At 34.1% G+C, this 21,395-nt stretch overlaps 2 protein-coding genes across 2 annotated transcripts; one reads left to right on the forward strand and one right to left on the reverse strand.

The window, feature by feature from the left end:
* Positions 1-1,439: 1,439 nt before the first annotated feature.
* LOC143596693 (ubiquitin-conjugating enzyme E2 35-like) lies at positions 1,440-7,029 on the forward strand. The gene is made up of 8 exons (XM_077075400.1): positions 1,440-1,531; positions 1,649-1,676; positions 3,070-3,156; positions 4,306-4,364; positions 6,399-6,440; positions 6,532-6,605; positions 6,686-6,783; positions 6,865-7,029. Exons 1-8 carry the CDS (start codon positions 1,496-1,498, stop codon positions 6,900-6,902), a joined length of 462 nt encoding a protein of 153 aa, XP_076931515.1. The 5' UTR covers positions 1,440-1,495; the 3' UTR covers positions 6,903-7,029.
* Positions 7,030-17,111: 10,082 nt separating this feature from the next.
* On the reverse strand, positions 17,112-20,899 carry LOC143596694 (TPR repeat-containing thioredoxin TTL1-like). Its single transcript, XM_077075401.1, has 7 exons — positions 20,076-20,899; positions 19,355-19,550; positions 19,067-19,257; positions 18,644-18,977; positions 18,361-18,565; positions 18,161-18,267; positions 17,112-17,525 (listed from the first exon to the last, which is right to left on the reverse strand). The coding sequence occupies exons 1-7, from the start codon at positions 20,897-20,899 to the stop codon at positions 17,373-17,375; spliced, it is 2,010 nt and encodes a 669-aa protein (XP_076931516.1). The 3' UTR covers positions 17,112-17,372.
* Positions 20,900-21,395: the final 496 nt, after the last annotated feature.

Raw genomic sequence — 21,395 nt, forward strand, 5'->3', positions numbered from 1 at the left:
CATAATAATAATAATAATAATAATAATAATAATAATAAAGGACAGTAACACCCATAAGTTAACGTTGAATTTAGACCGAGTTAACAATTTGGACGAAATTGGCAACGGTTGGAAAACTCGAGGGTCTACTTGTGAAAAAAATATTTTTGGATGAAATTCGCAAATATGACCAAACCTCAGTGACGATTTTGGCACTTTACTCATATAATAAAGAAATAGTGAAAAGACATGTCTACCCCTGACTTAATGATTAAATTTAACGAGGTTAGTGATTTGGATGTAATTGGCAAGAATTGAGAAACGTGGAGGGTCCATATGCAAAAAATAAAATTTTTGGACTAAATTCGCATTATTTGCCAAACCACAAGAACGAAAATGACACTTTACTCTTTACTTTATTATTTGTAATTTATATATGTTTTAACTTTGAAAAACAGTATAGATCGGTACACCATTAGATGGTTTTCATTCCCTTTATTTTACTTTTTGTTTCAACTAATTATAATATTTAACAAATTATATTTTTAAACCTTAAACTTGCGCAAGTGTCAGGTTTACATGTTTTATTTGTCGGTTAAAATTTTCTTAAACTTTGTTTTCATATTGTTACGGTTGGTCTTTAAAATGACCGAAACGTTTTTCATGATTTAAAATTATCTCATCGTCACATGTTTTTATATCATCGTTTCGACGTCTGATACCATGCCTTTAACATATGACTTTTGGCTTACTAATTCATGTTTACCAATTTGTGCTGGTAGTGCCTACACTAACCGAATTTGCGTTGATTCGCAATTGTAACGTGCTGCTTTTTTGTTCCACTTATGATAATAATTTGTTGTTTTTGATATTGACAGGTTTATTTCTTTTGTTTACTTTCGATGTCGTAACCCGATATAGAGGTGCACAAACCGGTTTAAAACTCAAAACCGGTTTGGGTTGAAAACCGGTTTGGTTTGGTCAACAAAAGTTAAAACCGGTTTATAATCGGTTTCGGTTCGGGTTGAAACTGGTTTCTTACCATGTTATGATTGGTTTTAGTTCGGGTTTTGATCGGTTTCGGTTTGGATTTTGATCGGTTTTTGTCCGGTTTTGGTTCGGTTAACCGGTTTGAAACCGGTTTTGGTGGAGAAAATTGAAAACCGGTTCCGAACCTACAGTTTCAATCCGGTTTTTACATAATCAGTTTCAAACCGATTCGGTTTCAGTTCAATTTTTTGGTCTGTTCGGTTAACCGGTTTATTTGCCCACCTCTAACCCAATACAGGCTGATTTCGCATCAACTCACAGCGCGTTCATGGTTTAGCATTTTTATGTATGGTTCAGTTTAATGGTCCGGCCGTCGTGAACCGCAGGCTCCTAATAAATATATAGAAATCATTTCCATCGTATAATCATTTCATCTCATTTCCCCCATACTCTCTCTCTCTAGAAAACTTTAGCCTTTCTTTCTCTCTCTAAAAGCCCTAGCGTGAATCCTCAGCTAATTCAATCCATGGCGAACAGCAATCTGCCTCGAAGAATCATCAAGGTCCGTACAATCCTTCATTCATTTCTTCCTCAATTAATATTAATATGAATATCCTAATTTTGTGTGTTTTTATCCGAAAACCCTAATTTTGGGTTTTGGCTTATCTGTTTGATTCAGGAAACGCAGCGGTTGCTTAGCGAACCAGGTGAAATTGAACTTTAATTTTATTCATATTATTATGAAATTGATTTGGTTATGCTAATGTTTTGTTAATGGTTTATGCCAATTTACTGTTTACAATCAACAAAATTGGTTCTTTTGTCTAGAAACAGGATCAAATACATTTTGTTCTTAGCTCATGAAAACACTGACAACCAATTTGCTTTTGTTATTAAGTTTATTTTTATAGGTGTTTGCTGTTATTTTTTGTTCATATTTGCTAATTTTCGATTACAAGACCGTTATCGTTATAAGTATTTGCTTGTTTATATTTTGTTATTATTATATTTTTTCATTTGCTGTTATAAGTATTTGTTGGTATTTGCTGTTATTATTTTGTTCTTGATTTTGATTCTTTTGTTGTAATTTTTAGGTTGTTTTCTTTGTTATTATAAATGATTGTTTATGTAGATTGGTATTGTTTCTTATGTTCTCATTTTTTTATAAATTGGTATTATTTTTTACGTTCTCATGTTAAGATTAAAATGTACATGAACCTTCCCCCTTTTATCTATACTGTATTATTATATTCTACATACAAGTGAGGATAGAAAGGTAATTTTTTACATCATTTTAGGAGTTTTAAGTAATTACAAATTTTAAAACCCTTTTTTTTAAATTACATTATAAACTATTTTATTATTATTATTATTTTTAATTATTTAATGAGTTTGCTATTGCTGTATAAAATTATTAAAAAAATTATGGATTAACTGTGTTTTTGGTTATTTGGCTAATGTTTTTTATTTTTAAATTTCGAATGCAATATTATATATAATCACCAATCTGAGTGTTGTGTTCCCTGTCGTGTCGTCTGGGTAGCTCTTTAGTGTTTGTATATAGGATTTTGTGAAATTGAACTCTAGTTTTATTGTTATTATGGAATTGATTTGGTTTTATGAATGATTTATGTTAATTTTGTGTTTGTGTGAATGTCAAGAACTCAAGATCAACAAAGTTGGTTCTTTTATCTATATATTATACTATTATATACGTATGGACCGAGGACAAAAACGTAACTTTACATGATTATAAGAGTTTAAGCAATTACAATTTTAAAAGCATTGGTCTTTTTTTTTTAATAAAAGTTACATCATTAGAACTAGTGTTATTTTATATTTAATATGATATTGCTGTGCAATTTTTTTAAAGGAAGTATGTATTAACTATTAACTGTGTTTTTTGTTAATTGAAGGAAATATGTAATAACTGTGTTAGTGCTTTTAAAGGAAAAACTTTTTTTTTTGTAAAAGGAAATATGTGTTAACTGTGTTTTCTTCAAATACAATGTTATAAGTTACCTATCTGAGTGCTGTGTTCACCGTCGCATCGCGTGGGTAGCTTTTTAGTGTTTATATATATACGGCTTTGTGATGTAGCGCCGGGAATAAGTGCATCGCCGTCGGAAGATAATATGCGGTATTTCAATGTGATGATTCTTGGCCCAACACAGTCTCCTTATGAAGGTAATCTGAGTTGTTAGTTTGTCGTTAGTTAATTTAATAGTTTAATGTCATGTTGATTGCTTGTTTAAAATTTGAATCAGCTTATGATTATACGCAGTAGAAGTAGACAATCAGATTATTTTTACAATTAGGGTAAACTTGTAATTTTTAACGGAGCAGAATTAATTGGTTTGAAATAACTAATCTTGACAGCAGGTTAAGGAGATAGCATAAATAGTATACTTAGTCCAAAGTCCAAACTTTTGTAAGTGTTTATCTGCTTTTTAAAAACTTAATAATGAGTAGTTCAAGTGTTTATAGGCAATTATTAACACGCCCTTTATTGGATACTCTCGACCTAGAGTAAAAAGGAGTTATATTTTGATATTGTAAGCATGTTATGGTAGTGATTCTAGAATAACAATGGTAATAATAGCAAACTTTTATCTCATATTAGATCGGTGGCTTAATAATCATACCAGGCAAAATTATGAAATTGTGAATTATGAAAGCAAGTATTAAGAGGTTGTGTCGTAGCTAGTTCTTACCAACACAGTTACATGTTTTGGCTGTATTACTGCTTCCATCTCAAAATAATTGAAACAAATTTTTTATCGGAATGTATAATACAATTTCTTCTTGTTGGTAAACGTTCAATCCCAGCTTAAGGGCATGTTTGGGATTGAGTTTGAAAACTGCTTATTGGCTTATTGGCTTTTTCAAAAAGCCATTTGAAAAAGCCAGGCCAGGATTTGGGGCTTTTGGAAAACTGCTTTTTAACCCTTTCAAAAAACTAAAATAAGAAAGATTTTTGTGATTGCCAAACACATTTTCACTTATTGGCTTTTTGAAAACACCAATAAGCATTTTTCAAACTCAATCCCAAACATGCTCTAAGTCTATTGATTTTGATCATCAAGATTCATCTATATACATTATTGGCTAGTGTTTTAATTATTTGATTTGAAGTAACAATCACATTAAAGTACTAAACTATGTGTACTAGTTTAAAAGCTGGATTTGTTTCTGGATGGAGTACTTGTTATGAAGTTCCATCTTGTCTTTATATAAGTTTTAACATGTTTTGAATTTAGTTCTTGTTTAATCTCTTGGATTATTGTACGTTATTCTGATCTTTTTAAATATTGTATTTTTAATTGTTTTTAACAGGAGGAGTTTTTAAGCTGGAGCTATTTCTGCCTGAGGAATATCCAATGTCTGCTCCCAAGGTACAAGAACATCTTATACATGTTAATAAAGATATCATTTGATGACTTATTCTTTTATTTTTCTTATATCAGTTTTAATGCTCTTATATACATGTTAATAAAGAATTCGCTCCCCTATGATTGTTTTTTCTTGGATCATGAAAACTGTTAATTCTGTTAGTCTACAATTCAGTCTCTTTACTTGTATGAACGTCTGCTTCCATATCTTACAATTCCTTTTTATCGGGTTAAGTGCTAACTATTTACCTGATATGGTCTAGTTTTTATTTTACATACTTTTTGGCCAAAAAAGGAGTTTTCTGTTAATTTTTAACGTAGAAAAATCGAGATATAGAATGTGGTGGTTAGATCTATGCGTCAGCTAAACTGTACATGTTCTGAATACTGATCTAACTGAAAAGCATGACTCAAGAATGTTAGGTAACATACCAAATAGGCAGATACATGATACCCCGTGGCGGCAGCGGTTGGTGGGGAAGGTGTCAGTGGTTGGTGTGGGGGTGCCGACAGAGGTGGAGTAGAGGTGGTGATAATTGGGTAGCGGCGGGGGGCGGCAACAGGTTGGTGAAGATAAATAATGGTTATTAGTGGTGCTAACCTATTTGGACTTTTTTTTAAGTTAAAGAATTTTTATATTAGTTACCCGTTCTGAGCTGTTGACTTATTTAAGTTGACTTATTTAAGGTAGCCTAATTGGACCTGTTGACTAATATAAGGTGACCTGAATGAACCCATATACAGTTTTGTTTTGCCCAAGTTAACCCATTATTTAACAATTGGTCATGATTGCTACCTATAGTACTTTGTCATTTTAAAAAGTACTTATTTGCACTACAGTTAGTAAGCTATTTATTTTACTAGCGCGCTGTTTGGTAGGAAACCTCTAAATCGGTCAGAGGTAGAGTTTGTTTGGTTACACCTCTTAATGGCTCATGGAGCCTCTTAATGGTTAAGTTTCAGAGACACGCTGAATGATTCAGAGGCTGCCTCTTAATCAGTCAGAGACTCAGACCTCTTATTATTTCCGCACTAGATTGTCAAACAGCCCCTCAGTACATTAGATAATGCAACCCTAGACGTTATTTCCCTTCAAAAAAAAAAACCTTTGTTCCAAAGTTTGGAAGTCCAAATTATTTTTCTTCACAATCACTATTGAATATTTGGGCCACTCTATTGCCAAAGAGGCCCAAAATGAGGTCAATCTCAATATTAAGCCCAAGTATTAGTGCTTGACCTAACAATATCATTCTACCATAATATATAACAGTCTGATACCCTTTTGATATGACCCTAATGCTTTTATTTATAAACATTAGAAAAATAAAATTGTGTTTGATCACTTATGAAACGGGTTGGTGAAACAAAAAACTTGACTTGCAGGCTTGGGAGTTGGGTAAGAGTCGTTGAGTCGGTTTAGTTTAATTAATTAAGTTGGTTTATCTTGCTAGGAGCTTCTTTAATCTGTTTTATTTGGTTTGAATGTTGAATATAGTTAGTTAAGCATGGGCTGAGTTTCTTATTATTTTAATTCGTGTTTTGAGTCTAATAAGGAGTGGGTCAAGTATTAGTATAAATAACGGGTCAAGGAGTTTTTATTTTGTGTATGTAATTTTTTGGTTCATGTATAAAAACTTCTGATCATGTTTGGTCAAATATAGTGTTTATTTTTCTTGTTTTTAGAAACCTGATCTGCTCGAGCAAAGGGATCCGTGCCATCAATATCGGTTTGCTTTCAAACAAACTATTTTAAATAAAATCATTCAACATCATAGGATTCATCGTCCATAAATCTCTCTAAACGCATCCATGTGCCTTGCTTTCCGTCATGTTTATTTGTATATGATTATCCAAGTAAAATAGTAATAACAATGTATTAATTACAAACCAAACCAAATCTATATCAAGACTGTACTATAGTCTATATATGAGATGCACGAAATTTGTCATGTCTATTTCTTCTAATCAATTGATCCCTTATCAATCGCATGTAATGCGCTAACTAACTAATTCATCATTTAATTCATGTTGTTACAGGTCCGATTCCTTACAAAAATATACCACCCGAATATCGATAAGGTATAATATGTGGTACCCACCTCATTGTTTCAGTCCACAACTCTAAATTCACTTTATTTCTTATATTTATGTTTTAGTTTTATTCATGTAGCTTGGAAGAATATGTCTTGACATTCTAAAAGATAAGTGGAGCCCTGCTCTTCAGATTCGCACAGTTCTCTTGAGGTAAAATTGTTTATATATTTACTGCTAAATTTTTATGTCATTTATGTATATGATGTGGATTTTTTTAAAATATTTTGTAGCATTCAAGCACTTCTAAGTGCTCCAAATCCAGATGATCCACTGTCTGAAAACATAGCAAAGCACTGGAAATCGAATGAAGCAGAAGCTGTTGAAACAGGTGATTATGTCAATAATAAAGACTTGCTTTGTTATGGTTTCGGGCTTCATTTATTTATTTATATATTTTTTGGGAGTGCAGCGAAGGAATGGACTCGTTTGTATGCAAGTGGCGCGTAATGGATATATGCTACAAATCCGAAAATAACAGATGTATTACTATGACAACATATTTCATGTCTTGATTATCATACTACCTTTCACCATCTTTTTGGTCCCCAATATATGATGTGTTCTTTTATTTTTATGGATTTAGTTATGCAAGAGCCAGCCAATGAAGCACTTTTCAAGGTCTTGTCAAATAAGTTTTTATTTTTATTTTTATTTTTATTTATGGAGACCAGTTGATAATTGCATTTATATGTGAAATGTACGATACACCAACACGTATTTGATTCCTCTAGGGTTCGCTCGTGTTGATTTTGAAATGGGGTTGTCTGTGCACCATATTATGTGTAGCATGTCTAACCGATTTAGGCGCATTATATGGCAATCTTAATGAGCCTTATGATGTTAGCTGTCCAGACAGCTGATATGTTAAAAAACATTCGCCTTTTAAAAAGTATCAGTTTCTTCTCTGTAGTTAAGGTTGAAAAGGCCTAAAATCATTGTCGTTGTAAGCCTCTTGTCATTCACGTTTCACGGCATTAAGAAGTTTATTGAATGATTTGCATTTTTGGTTGAGATAAAGAAAAGGACTGAACCGTATGTGGGACGAGTTTCTGATTCGTATAGCTCGGGTTGCGACAAAAGAACCTCCTTCCTTCTTACTTGACTTCAAATTCGACTCTTTTTTCTTGAATTTGAATCATTTTCTTTTTCTCGCCATTCTTCAATTTAAGAACTGGACTTAGGCTGGAAAGAGGGGCTAGCCTCCTTCCATCTTACTTGACTTTCAATTTGACTCTTTTTTTTTCTTGAATTTGAATCATTTCCTCTTTCTCACCATTTTTCTCCCCTCGCCTTTAGTGGCTATTGGACTAAGGCTGGAAAGAGGTGCTTGTTTTATGATACTTCAATCTTCCTATTATCAACTCTAGCATTTATTATTATTAACCAGACTATTTGTTTTGTAAAATATATTTTTCTTCTATTTTTTATTGTTCATTATAGATTATAAGATAATAAATTTATAAAAATTTGTTAAAAAAGTACTAAAAACATGTACTAACTTTATCAAAAGCGAAACCATTTATGTACTAAAAGCCAACCCGGAAACAAACTCCCCTAAGGATCAACTTAAGAGCTACAAAACGATCAATAACGTTATATCACCCTTTAGAAACGATCTAAAAAGCATTGCTCGCCCTGGTCGTTTTAGCCATAATGGAATAACCGGGTTCCGTCATATTGAACTTTTTGCATGGAGAGTTGCTCAAAATAGAATACCATTCAAAATGGAATTGATAGTGGGATGAACCATGGCTCTATGGATTGCGAAGAATGTGGCTTTGCACAAGAAAACCCGCACCATATATTATCAACGTGCCTAATAGCAATGGAAATTTGGACTCAGGTGAACTCGTGGTGGAAAACACAATTTAATGCATATTCGGTCAAGAACAAAACTCAAAATGTGCAGAAGTTGATTGAGGTGATTTTTCTTATAACACTTTGGATATTATGGAACGCAAGAGATTGTCTTGTATGCAAGATATAATGGAGGAAATCAAGTCGCATGCCTCTATATATAAAGAATGGCTGAAGTGCAATACGCTTGATTGGAATATCATGGCGCACGCTCAATTTTGGCTAAGCCGAATTCGGTTTTGTATCCATGAACCGTTTGGTTTTATTTTTCTTTTTTTTTTGCTAGTGTATTTTGTTAATAAAATCCTCTTTGGTGTTAAAAAAAAGATATTGAAGAAGTATGGCAATAAAATACATATTTAAGAAGTAATATTTTTTCATTTATTATGACTGAAATTTAGCATAAATATAGTAGACATTTTCCAAAGTCCTTAAGGTTTTTAATTTATGATAGAAATTGAAAGTTGATCGGAAAAACATAGCAAAGTATTCATTCTTTCCGTGTAAATGCATATATTTCAATAAAACCCGGTTAAGGTTTTTCTCTAAATGGCCAATGAATAAAACCCGGTTACCGTGCTAATGGAAAATGGTGAATCCATATGTCGCAGACAGTGCTGCGTAGCTCAAACCTACCATCTCCTGTTTCGGGAAACCGTTGTCCAAAGGCCCGCTGTGGTAAAAACCGAACCGAAGGCCCACTGCTGTAAAACCCGGTTGGAATCTTATTCGAATTTGAAACCTTATGATATGCAGCCCAAATATTTAATTTTCTCCAATATCAGTTGAATTAAAACTCACTGTCTCATCATCTGTTTTTCTTTTCTTTTCTTTTTTTTACACGACCAACGAATCTTTTAAATGGGCTACTGATTAAATTCACTACATCCGAATACACTCGTCTTTCAATTCGGGGAACACCTTCACATAAGGCCAACGCCCGTGAACCTCTCCTGAAACACGATAGTGCGATGAGATAAAACTCGTTCAATTCAAGGATCCAACTAGTGAAAGTCACATACTTTCCTAGTCTCCCATCATTACCTTGGTGCCTTTGAAACTAAATACTGGTATAGAAATCGAACCTGGGTCACATGAAACACTAAGTCTCTCTCTCACCACTCCTCCACTAGCTCATTGGCTTCTAATCATTTGCTAAAGACAAAGAACATTTTTTTATTAACAACTAAGAGCATTCTCATCCTACCTCTTATTTTATGTGAGAGGTGTTTTTATAATTTAGAGAGTGATTTATGGTATTGTGAGTTAAGAGTTTTTATATTTTAGAAAACACAGTGATTTTTCAGTATATTTGAAAAGCTACTGTTTACCCCTATAATTTTTTAATATTTTTTTAAAGTAATTGTGAGTGAGGAAAAAAGAAAAGTTAGTGATAAAGGTATAAAAATGTATTAGTTAATTAAAATGAAAAGAAAAAATATAGTTAATTTTAGTGTAATTTTTTATTTAGAGATAGGGGTGGGATGAGAATGCCAATTCGTTATGGTATTGTTTGATTTTCTCTCTCTTGAACTTATTGTATTATATTACTTAGAGTATTCTCATCTCACTTGCTATCTTTAAACAAAAATTACATTAAAACTCATTATTTTCTTTCTCTATTATAATTAAATAATACTTTTTATATATTTTATCATTACCTTTTCTTTTTCCTTCATTCACAACTACTTTCAAAATATATTAAAAAATTATAGGGGGTGAACAGTAACTTTTCAAATATACAGAAAAATCACTACTTTTTCTAAATTATAAAAACTATTCACTCACAACACCCTGAATCACTTTCTAAATTATAAAAACACCCTTCACATTAAATGAGGGGTTGGATGAGAATGCTCTTTTGTCACTTTTTATTTTACTTTATTATTTTGGTTTTTAGTAGTTGATTTTGATGGCGTACTGGTTTTTTTTCTTTTACAACTTTTTAGCTATCCTATAATTGTTTCTTATATTTATTCTTGTTGAGTCATAAAAGTCATATAAATTGGTCAGCATGACTAAATGCTACAAACATTTTCAGGTTACCATTTAACTTTTTAACTCAATTAAAAAACTAGACCACCTATTTATGTGTCAACCTACTCTCGACTGAACACCAATTTTTAACCATAATGTTGTAATCACCAAATCAAAGAAAACTAAAGTTATACCTAGAGTTACGAATTAAAAACTTAAGTATTGTGTTGTTATTTATGTCCCAAATGCGTGAAGAAAAAGAATAATACATTTATACATAAGTTATTCACGTGTGTATTGAGTTTTGTTAGCTAATTACCACCGAATAAAGTTTGCTGATGATACACAATCAATACTCTAATACGTTATTGTGGCTCACCAAAGACATGATTTTCTATGTGCTTTAACAGGATTGCAGTATGGTACGTGAGCAAAAGTAGATATTTGAGTGCGGAAGTGTACATGCTCAATCATTTTAAAGTTGTAAATAAATACATGTACTATACATACACACAGTAAATTGAAATATTATATAAAAATATAAGAGTAACTGTGGTTTTCGTCCTTGTACTTTGTTCAAATATGTGATTTTAGTTCAATAGTTTCAAATTTGCGATTTTCGTCTATGTGGTTTCATTTCACTTGCAATTAAACCTGAATTCACTAATCCTGTTATGTCTGGTCGTTAAATCCATTAGCGTGCCCTTCATGTGAGGGGCAGTTTTGTCATTTTTATCCCCAAATAAATCACAGTTCTAATTCGCAAACCCACTTATGTGAGGGCCTGAGGTGTAAGGCCGGCTTATGTTTTTTCGATTTTTAGCCCCGATCAGTCGCTTTTTACAAGAAAAAGAATCCGTATTACATGTACTTTATAAAATTAAAATATGTCACTATAAACAAAGTAAAATAGATACACAATATCAATATCACATGTCTCATGACTCTCATCATATTAATTTCACAATCTAAATTACTTTGTGACAACATAACAAATATTATTTATAATTATTTTATAAAAAGTAAAGTGTATGTCAACCTGTTTAGGACCTTTCATGTTTAAGGGTGTAGCCCACCAAAGATGAGCAGACAACTCATAGGTGATAGTTTACTAAATATGCAATTTTACCCCCTTAAAGTATGGCCAACTATTATTACAAACCCTTTTTATTTTGTGCAACAGTAGTTATGGACCCCAACTAAATCATGTTTCTATGATTTATCTGACATGTGACAACAATTGAGTCCTTCATAAAACATGTGACTTGACTTTTATTGTTAAAAAACCATTCAATATTGTTTTACTCAACATAATATTGTTGTAACCCTTCATATGATGATTTAAAAAAATATAATTCTTCATGTTTATAAATTAGGTAAATTAGAAATAAATAATCTAATCTATTGTGTATTGGCTGATAATAATTCTAACTTTAAAAATCACTATCAACGATCCAACCTTTCAGCTATTTTTGTCTTAACAGTCCTCCGTTAAAAAACACTTAACGTCGTTAAGTTTTGTCCTAGTTTTAAACCGATGTTTTAGGGCTTTTGATCGGTAGAAGGATACGAGTCGATTGATGTAAAACTTATCTCGAAACAGTGATCCAAACGAAGAAACATTGTTTCAATTCGGGTGTTTGAATTTATAATTAACAAAAATCAAGCCATTGAATAATTGTTTATAGATAAGATTTATATTAATTGAATCGTATCATTCTTCCGATCAAAAGCCCTAAAACATCGGTTTGAAACTCGGAAAAAACTTGACGACGTTAAGTGTTTTTTAACGGAGGACAACTGAGACAAAAATAGCTGAAAGGTTGGACCGTTGGTAGTGATTCTTAAACCTGGGATTATTGTCGGCCAATACACAAAAAGGTGAGATTGATTATTTCCAAATTGCCTATAAAGTATAACTACAATTTCCAAATCACCCGCCTTGCGTGTGGTAATAGCCAAACTATCTGAGTCTTAAATTCTCTATGAAAACACCAAAACTGGATCATGGTAGTTTGATTCAAGTCGGACACACACAAATACACATGACGGATGTCACATGAGGGACACCACGGAAGGAAAAAAGAGAGGGAGTTGTGATTGTGATGGACTGACGGTGAGTCGAAAACGGCGATTAATTATTGTTTTCTAGCTAGTAATGAATTTTCAGTGATAAATATAAATTATTTATAAATTATAATTAGCTATAAAACATATCTTTCTGTGGGGATAGCCGGTGGTATTTGTAATCTTTTTGTCAAAGTAATGAGAGTTTGATTCAAAATAATGAGCGTTCGAACCCTGCATAGTTAATAGGGTAGATTAGGTGTCGGTAAAATAATCTAAAAACATCACCTTTAGTTTGTTATTATAATAAAAACTTGGGTTGATGATTCTAGCCGTTATTGCAATTTTAAGTAACAGGAAATTTCATTTTACATCTATATTAATTATATACAATTAAAACGTCTTAGTTTAATGTTTGGATTAGATTGAAACAGAAGGCAAGTAGGCCACACTATATTGATATTCAACATGGACTTGCCATTCATAAATATAAATTTGTTTTCAACTTATGTTTGTGTGTGGTAGATAAATTTATTCAAAAATTAGAAAAGTAAATGGTTATAATAATAATAATAATGATAAAAATAACAAATATTTAATAATGATAAAAATGACAAATGTCTAAATTACAACAATCAAATATTTCCCTTTTTTTTTACACAAATTATATTTTATAAGTCATTATCCCGGTAAAATGCATAAAAATGACAATGTCAAACCCATGCTTGTAAAATAATAATATATTGAATATTGATTTAAGACTAGGTTTGTCAATTCAACACATCATCAAATGTATATGTCAATTTAAAGTATTTAAACCACCAACCACAAAACTACATTATCATTGATGTGTGATTAAGTGCATTTAAAAAATATTAAGGCTGAGGGGTGTGGGGGGCTTTAATGGGGGCTTTAATGGGGGCTCCAACCAATAATATTATGACGTGTGGCAGAGAGAGAAACTGGATAAGGGGGGTGTTGGAGCCCCCGTTGGAGTCTCTGGCCCTGGTGTGGAGGGGCTCCAGCAGGGGCTCCAACGAATTTTTTTTTTATTTTTTTATAAATATATTCAAACAACGTATTATTAAAAAAACTCATAAATTATTAAAAAAAACATACATTAATAAAAAAACACATTAATATCTAAAAATAAAATAAAAATTAAAGTACTAAAAAAAGCATTCTTCTTATTCTTCGGCTTGGTCTTCTTCGATCAACCTCTTTCGGATACGTTCCTTTTGCTTTTCCATTAGCATTTGATCGACCGGATTTAGGTTACTGAAGTCTCTAGTAAGAAAGTCCAAATCTTTCATTCGACTTTTTTCCTTTTTGTCATAAGAGACCACCTCCATGGTTTTGTTAAATTTATTGAGGGATTCAACAAGATTGGCGATGTTTACGGCTTCTCCCTCAGCCGGTTTTTTCCCCTTGGCGTCCCTTCCCAATGGCCACCTCCTCGGCGGTGAAGACGTTTCCTCCTCCGCAATGTTTAGGTCGAATCCAACGCGGCAATCCGACCCGGTTGAAGTGCTATACGCTCCAGACGAACTAGTTTTAGTCCGTTTCGGCCTTACTTCCGCATCAAAGTCCGGCGCCACCAGCTCAACCCACTTGGAACACATTTTCAACCTCTCCCACAACTTTAAATCGTCCCACGTCTTCACCATCCCATACCTCCGCAAACACTCCTGCTTCCACTCTTCGACCGTGAAATTGTAAACCGCCAAATCATCACTGCCACTTGGTCTCATACGACCGCTGTTCCTGTTGAAAAGATTAGTAAACAAGCCGACAAATTTTCTGATTTCGGACCACCGACCCGAAATCATATCGGCGTTCCGCTCTGTACTCCCAACGAGCATGTAGAACGTCTCCCTAACCTTTGTCCAAAAAATCTTGCTCTTTTGGTAGTCGGCTGCAAAATGACTAAATAAATTAGATTTCCATTTAACTTTTTTATTTAACTTTTTTATTAAAAATCATTTTTAAAAACGTTAAAACAATTACCGCAACGCCGATCCTCAGAAATGACTATCCAAGCCCGACACAAGGCTTTCTTCTCATCCGATGACCACAGAGTGGCTTTCCGTTTCGTCCTCGGAGTCGAAGCCGGTCCCGACCCGTCCGTTGCAACTTGTTTTTTCCGGTTGACGCGTCTTTTTGGTCCCGTAGCTTCACCGTGTGATTCTTGTGTCTTCGGAACAACAAAGTTAGGAGACGGTTGTGTGTTGGATGGTTGAAAGCTGGATGATTCTTGCGGCTCCGAATAAAACATCGGTTGGTGCGGTGACGACCATAAATCATCGTCAAGATAATCTGAATCAAGGTTTGGGAACCAATTTCCAGCCATTTTTTTTAAAAAAAGTTGAGAAGATGAATTGATTTTGGGTGAAGGTTTGAAGTTTTGGTATAAAAATGGGTGAAATGGGGTATAATTATATAGGAAAAATATTTTTTTTTTTGGTTTGTTCGGCTCCCAACGGTCAAAAAACCATCAAAAGTTGTGCAGCCCTCTCTCTTCTCCCGCTAACCGGCTCACGCCTGCATTGTTTTTCGCGTTAGCGCCCCCGCTAGCGCCCTGGTGGTGTGGTGTTAGCGCCTGGGGGCGCGAGCGGAGGGGCTCTAGGGCCCCCGTTGAAGCCCCACACCCCTCAGCCTAATTATATGAATGAGAACTCTAGAAATTATTAAAAAAAATGAAGTGGGGACCAGCACCCATGAAGAATCTTAAATTAAAAGGTCAGTATTTAATGGAAGGTGTAAATGGTGGAGGCCATGGTTTTCTTTAAAGTGGTTTTCCCCATTCATTGCTTTCGCATGTATTTTACACCCTTATTCTTTAGTGCCCTTCACATGTCTTGTTTTTCAAGATAAATAAAAATGGTCAACATACCTATTTCTTTGACTTTTTACCCAACCCCCCCAAATTCCCCTCAACTTTACCAATTTCTTTTTACCTTTTTACCCTTTGACCAATACCATAAACAGAAACTTCAAAGGTAATTAGGTGGAAACTTTTTTTTAACGGCTAACAAACACATAATTAAGTAGGTGCTTCGAACGAGGTAAATGGCGTCAGCTGGTCCAACGCCATTTACCCTTTATCTCAGATCTATTTAGCCAAACGCGTTTATAAATTCATTCAAAACTGAATCAAACCTGCCTGCAAATTTTGTGATAGGTTCCGTCATGTTAGAAATTCATGCAAAATTTTCCTTCGACCAATGCCGTAGACTAGTTTTACTAATTACACTTTTATCCATTATCTCTACCGAACCATAAATTAGACATGTTTACAACTCAAAGGTGCACAAATCGGGTATTAAAAAAACCCAGGTACGGGTATGAAATCGGGTTAGGGTATCATCGGGTATTGAAAAATCGGGTATTAGTAATACCCGGGTAGGCTTCGGGTCCAGGTATTGACTTGAAAAACCATACTCTATATACCAGGTCCGGGTCGGGTATTGAACCGGGTCTTCAATACCCGAGTATTTGAATACCCTATTTCCAGGTATTGAAAAAACCCGTTTTCTAGGTATTTGAATACCCTATTTCCGGATATCAAAAAAACAAGCAGCGTTTTTCTGTTAACGGGCCTACTTCGTTTTTTTATTCTAACTCTATTTTTTTGCATACAAACTTCAAAGCTCATTCAAACATGTGTAAACAACAAAACAATGATATAAAAGACATATATTTTATGTGTATTTGGTATATCAAAATACGTTGCTGTAAGTAAGTATTTATATCAAATATGTGCTTCAAAAAAGATTTGTTGAAGACTGACTATAGATCTATAGGTAGCCACACAACTATTGTCAAGTGTCACACAGACACATGTGCACAAACACTATTATCCGGGCATGCAAAAAAAATCAAGTTCGGGTATGCAAAAAACCCGGGTTTCGGGTATAACTAGAACCGGTTTCGGGTTTTGGTTATAACTAGAACCGGGTTTCGGGTATTATCTAGTTTATATCGGGTAAGGGTTCGGGTTTCAACATTGAAAATCATACCCTATCCGTACCCTACGGGTAGGGTCGGGTTCGGGTATTAAAAACCCGGGTTTAAAAAATACCGGTTCCGGGTTTTTTTTTCCGGGTCTGGTTCCGGATTCGGGTTTTTTTGCACCTCTACCTAACTTTATAATTGGGTGGAAACTAGATTTTGCCAATTACCCTTTTACCCTTTTTTCCCAAACAACCCATATAGGTAGACACGTTTAAATATTCACTCAAACCTGCTTGTAAATTTTGGGATAGGTTCGTGTTGTCATAAATTCACACTGTCGTATAATACCAATATACCATAAACAAATAAACCATTGCATAATAATAGTGAATGAAATAATAAAGATAAAAACTTTATTGATGAAATGTTTAACAAAATGAAAACCCCCCAAAGTATAACTGCTAAGCCAGTACACCTAAGGCCTACACATCCAATTTTTCCTCCAAAGTTTCTCTTTTTTTCCTTCTATTTTTTTACTTTTTTGTTTGTATCTTCATCTTCACATATATACACAAAAGGGCATATATCCATATCCAAGCAAGCCATAAAAGCCCACTTGTAATTTACAATGGTACATATCATGATATCTGAAATGGAAGATGACACAACAGAATAGAGGATGACAGGCTTATGATCAAGGGGGGCAAAATGTGAATTCTAAAAAAAGCTAACATTTTGATAAGAAAAGAATGAAGGGTATCTATTGAAATTGGTTTTCTAAAAATCCTTAAGAGCCATGGTGGATGAGGTGAATAAATGGAATATTTAGGTTTTAACAAACTGCAAAGGAAAATATGAAATTACTAAACTAACCCTCTCTGGCTCCTACTGGGACTGGCTTTGAAATTTGGCTCTTGGTAATAAATTATTGTGTTCTTATGTAGTACTGGTACAGAAGGTCAATGATTGGAAGGGGGAAATTACCATTTCGCCCTCCATCGATGATTGGAGGGTGGGAAATTACGATACTGCCCTTCATCGACCGAAAACCGTTAGACTGATTTAGAAGCTGTAATGGCGGACAGACGATTCCAACACTTCTCTGCTCGGGCATACCAGTTCCTTCATTCGGTTACCTTTTTTGTAAATCTTGATTGTTGGTACAATTCTTACATTCTCTACATTTGCAATTGTTGGGCTCTCTTCTATATCAACCTTCACATTAGAAAAAAAAGAAGCAATTAATAATAATAAACAAATGGTATAAAGAATCACATTTCTACATGTGTGTGTGCTTTGCATGGTTCTTCATTATAAAAATCAAAACTTTATAAAAAAATAGTACACTATATACAAAAAATACCTTAAGAAAGTTTATAGATGGATATCGCGTGCATAAGGTACAAAGAATCGCAAATAATCACATTTGTACATGTGCTGCATATAATTCCATCATGTGTGTGCGCTTCGCATGTTTCTTGATCATAAAAATCAAAACTTCACAAAAATTGGTACACTAAATATAAAAATCCCTTAAGCATGTTTATAGATGATTATCACGTCTCACGTGCATTAGTTATCAAGAATCGCAATTATTAAACAAATAGTATAAGAATCACATTTCTACATGTGCTTTGTATGGTTCCTCAGTATAAAAAGCAATACTTTACTAGAAATGGTATGCTAAACATATAAATTACCTTGAGAATGGATATCGAGCGCATATGGTATCAAGAATCGCAACTACTAAACAAATGATATAAGAATCACATTTCTACATGTGCTTTACAAGATTCTTGATTATAAAAATCGAAACTTTATAAATAATTACGCAATAAATATAAAAATACCTTGAGAAAATTTATAGACGGATATCGCGTGCATAGGGTATCAAGAAACAGGGATATATGCTTGCATTGAAGGTCAGAACTGGTTTTGAAAAGAACAACAGAAGCTCCTGCATTACAAGTATTATAAGTTAACAAAAAGATCGAAACTTTAGCAAGAATCGCGCATAACATTATTATTTGAAGAATAAAGTAGTACTAACCAGTTGAAAGAATTGCAGCTTTAAGCTGCTCAAGATCATTTATCAATTCAACTTCACCACCAAATTTCAAATTATACACTTCTTCGCCTCGTGATTTCGTTAATGCAACTTGAGCATGAAATAAAGATTCGGCTATATCATTATCGTTTGGAAGCGCTCGCCTCAAAACCTCATAATCTCTAACCGATTCGGCCCACCTTTCAAGCTGTTACATAGAAAACCTTAATTTATTACCAAAAATTAATCTTTTAAGTACATATTTACTTCAGTGAAATATATATACCTTGCTACATGTAGCGGCACGTCGAAGAAGTGCTTTTGTGTAGCTTGGATGAATAAGAAGTGCTTGATTACAATCATCAAGAGATCTTTCAAACTGCCCGAGCTTAAACCAACAAGCTGCCCGATTGCAGTACAGAATTGGATTTGAGGGGTCATATTTAAGTCCATCACCATAAGCCGAACAAGCTTCTGTAAATCTTTCTGCTTTAAACAAATCATTCCCACGAGCCCGAGATCTACACAAGGATCTTATCTTTTGAAGCAAAACTGCCACCTCAACGCTCTTAGGATCAATATTGTCAGCTTTCTCGATTGAAGTAAACGCGATGTCAAATCTTTAACAACCAAACAAAACGAAAATTGTCATTTGAATTGTTATATACATGATAAAAGTTTTAAAGATCAAATTTTTAAAAGAAATCACCTTCCGAATGACAAATCAATCTGCACGCGAACAAACAAAACGTAAGCCTCAGATTGCATTCCGAAAAACTTAACTTGTGAACCGGACAGGCTACTATTGCATGCCTCAAACTTAGGCAAATTTGAAATAACCAGATTTGCATCGTCTAATTGGTGGAGCTTCAATAGCGCCTCAGCTTTGCAAGCAAATAGCTAAAACGTTTCATATAAACAAACACATATCAGTTTCACAAATCATTACAATAATGCTTATGATTCAATAAACTATTTCAAAAACAATGTGATTTACCTGAGCACAAGCATCGGCTCCAGATGATATTGCAGCATCGGCTTCTTTTAACGCATTGACCCAGTCTTGAACCCGTCTAGCATCAGTACACTTAATCAAGTGTTTTTCGACTAGCTGCAACTTTTGCGCCTCGTTCAGGTCAGGTTTGAAGTCTTTAAAGTAAAGGTGTTTCCTTGCATTCTCAACCTGCCCTAAACTGCCATTATAATCAATCTTCCAATCATATTCAAGATTCAAAAATAACACAATAATAATAACACCCACAAATAATTACACTAATAGAGCAAAAACATATAATAAAAAAAAGCATATAATGAAAATCAAAACTTAATTCAAGAATTGGTTTCTTGACATTATAATCAATCTTTCAATCATATTCAAGATTCAAGAACAAAACAATAACAATAATAATAACACTAGTCATGCAAATGGGTATGACTCAATTTTCATTTCAAGATTTCTTGAAAAACAAATAATAAAAAAAAGACACTAAAAATCAAAACTTTATTCAAAAATTGGTTTCTTGAACATTATAATCAATCTTTCAGTTTCAATCATAATCAAGATTCAATAGCATCACAATAATAATAACATAAACTAATTATGCAAATTGGTATGACTCAATTTTCATTTTCAAGATTTCTAACAAAAATATAACAAAAAACAATAATAAAAATCTAAACTTTATTCAATTTCAAGATTTCTTTATCATATCACATACCTAATAAGAAGAGATCCTAACCGCTGATGCGCTCTCACATACCCGCAATCCAATTTTATTGCCTCATCACATCCTTTAACCGCTTCATTCAACCTTTTCAACCCCATCAATGCTGCGGCCCGGTTGCAATGGTACGCCGCGTTCGCAGGCGACAACGCAATCGCCCGATCATACAAACTCAACGCCTCCGAAAACCGACCTTTTTTATACTCCTCATTCCCTAATCTCTTCAAATCCTCCGAATTCGAACTCGACAGAGCTCCGAATGGTTCTCGGGTTTCTGTTTTATTGCCCGGGCTTCGGCGCATAATGCTGCCGTGCCCGTAATTACCAGACCCTAAACTCAACACCTCGGGTTTGTTGCTCCGGTTCGCCATCATACCCGTTTTCAAAACCCGACCCGACGGGCATATATTACCCGCCGGAAGCACATTCACCGCCGGAGAACTGGCGGACCCGGAAAACACCGACGACCCGGATTCCGACCGGGTATGACCCGGACCCGGTTTGACCCGATTTGACCCGCCGACCGAGAATGTCGGCGAGCTGTCCACCGACAACTCGCCGGAATCCGACTTCCGGTTGCCGGATCCAATCCGACCCGAAACCGACCCGGACGAGCTGGAGCTGCTACTAACCGTGGGCCCCACGCGCAACGGCGAAATGGGTGAACCCAGATACACACCCGGACCCAAATCAAGCTCACGGAAGTCGGGTTTATTGGAATCATCGCCGCCGCCGTCGTCACATGTGACGAATGTACGGAACCGGTTATTGAGTCTTTGAAACCCTAATTTTGAAATTGGGTCAATTGGGTGTGACATTTGGGTTGATAATGATCACAATAGATTGAGTAATGGTGATTGAAGCTTAAAGTCTGAATCTTTTTGAAAACCCCCAATTTTTTTTTGGTGAGAAATTAGCGACGAGAGTGGTTTTGGTCGCTAATTGGATTTAGAAGAATAATAAAGGGTTGAATGGTAATGGGGATCTTGTGATTTAAAGGAAGAAGCAAAGAATGAATGTGAAGTGGTTCAAGAGAGAGAAAGAAAGAAAGTAAGAAGAAGAAGAAGAAGATGATTGTTATTATTATTATTATTATTATTATTATTATTATTATTATTATTATTATTTTTATATATTTTTGTTTTGTTTGTTTTTAGTTTTGGTATTTTATTTATTTCTCTCTATATTTATAGTGTGGGAGTGGGACTAAATGACTAATGGACTTTTCTAATTAACGTTGTTCAATATGTAATCAATCTGTTTTATATTTTTTTAAAAGTGGGATGAAATTAATTATTAATTAGGTAATAGATA

This window comes from Bidens hawaiensis, unplaced genomic scaffold (assembly GCF_021521415.1).
Source record: "Bidens hawaiensis isolate Kalapana, Puna unplaced genomic scaffold, B.hawaiensis_p1.1 tig00046852_1, whole genome shotgun sequence".
NCBI lineage: Eukaryota > Viridiplantae > Streptophyta > Magnoliopsida > Asterales > Asteraceae > Bidens > Bidens hawaiensis.

What these genes read in the sequence shown, in the direction of transcription:
- LOC143596694 (XM_077075401.1), bottom strand. Translation starts at nt 20,899, where the DNA reads ATGTCACACCCAATTGACCCAATTTCAAAATTAGGGTTTCAAAGACTC. An exon ending in GAGCCGATGCTTGTGCTCAG is followed by an intron (nt 19,258 to 19,354) that starts GTAAATCACATT and finishes GAAACGTTTTAG; the next exon opens with CTATTTGCTTGCAAAGCTGA. An exon ending in AGCTGCAATTCTTTCAACTG is followed by an intron (nt 18,268 to 18,360) that starts GTTAGTACTACT and finishes CTTGTAATGCAG; the next exon opens with GAGCTTCTGTTGTTCTTTTC.
- LOC143596693 (XM_077075400.1), top strand. Translation starts at nt 1,496, where the DNA reads ATGGCGAACAGCAATCTGCCTCGAAGAATCATCAAG. An exon ending in ATCCAATGTCTGCTCCCAAG is followed by an intron (nt 4,365 to 6,398) that starts GTACAAGAACAT and finishes ATGTTGTTACAG; the next exon opens with GTCCGATTCCTTACAAAAAT. An exon ending in AGCAGAAGCTGTTGAAACAG is followed by an intron (nt 6,784 to 6,864) that starts GTGATTATGTCA and finishes TTGGGAGTGCAG; the next exon opens with CGAAGGAATGGACTCGTTTG.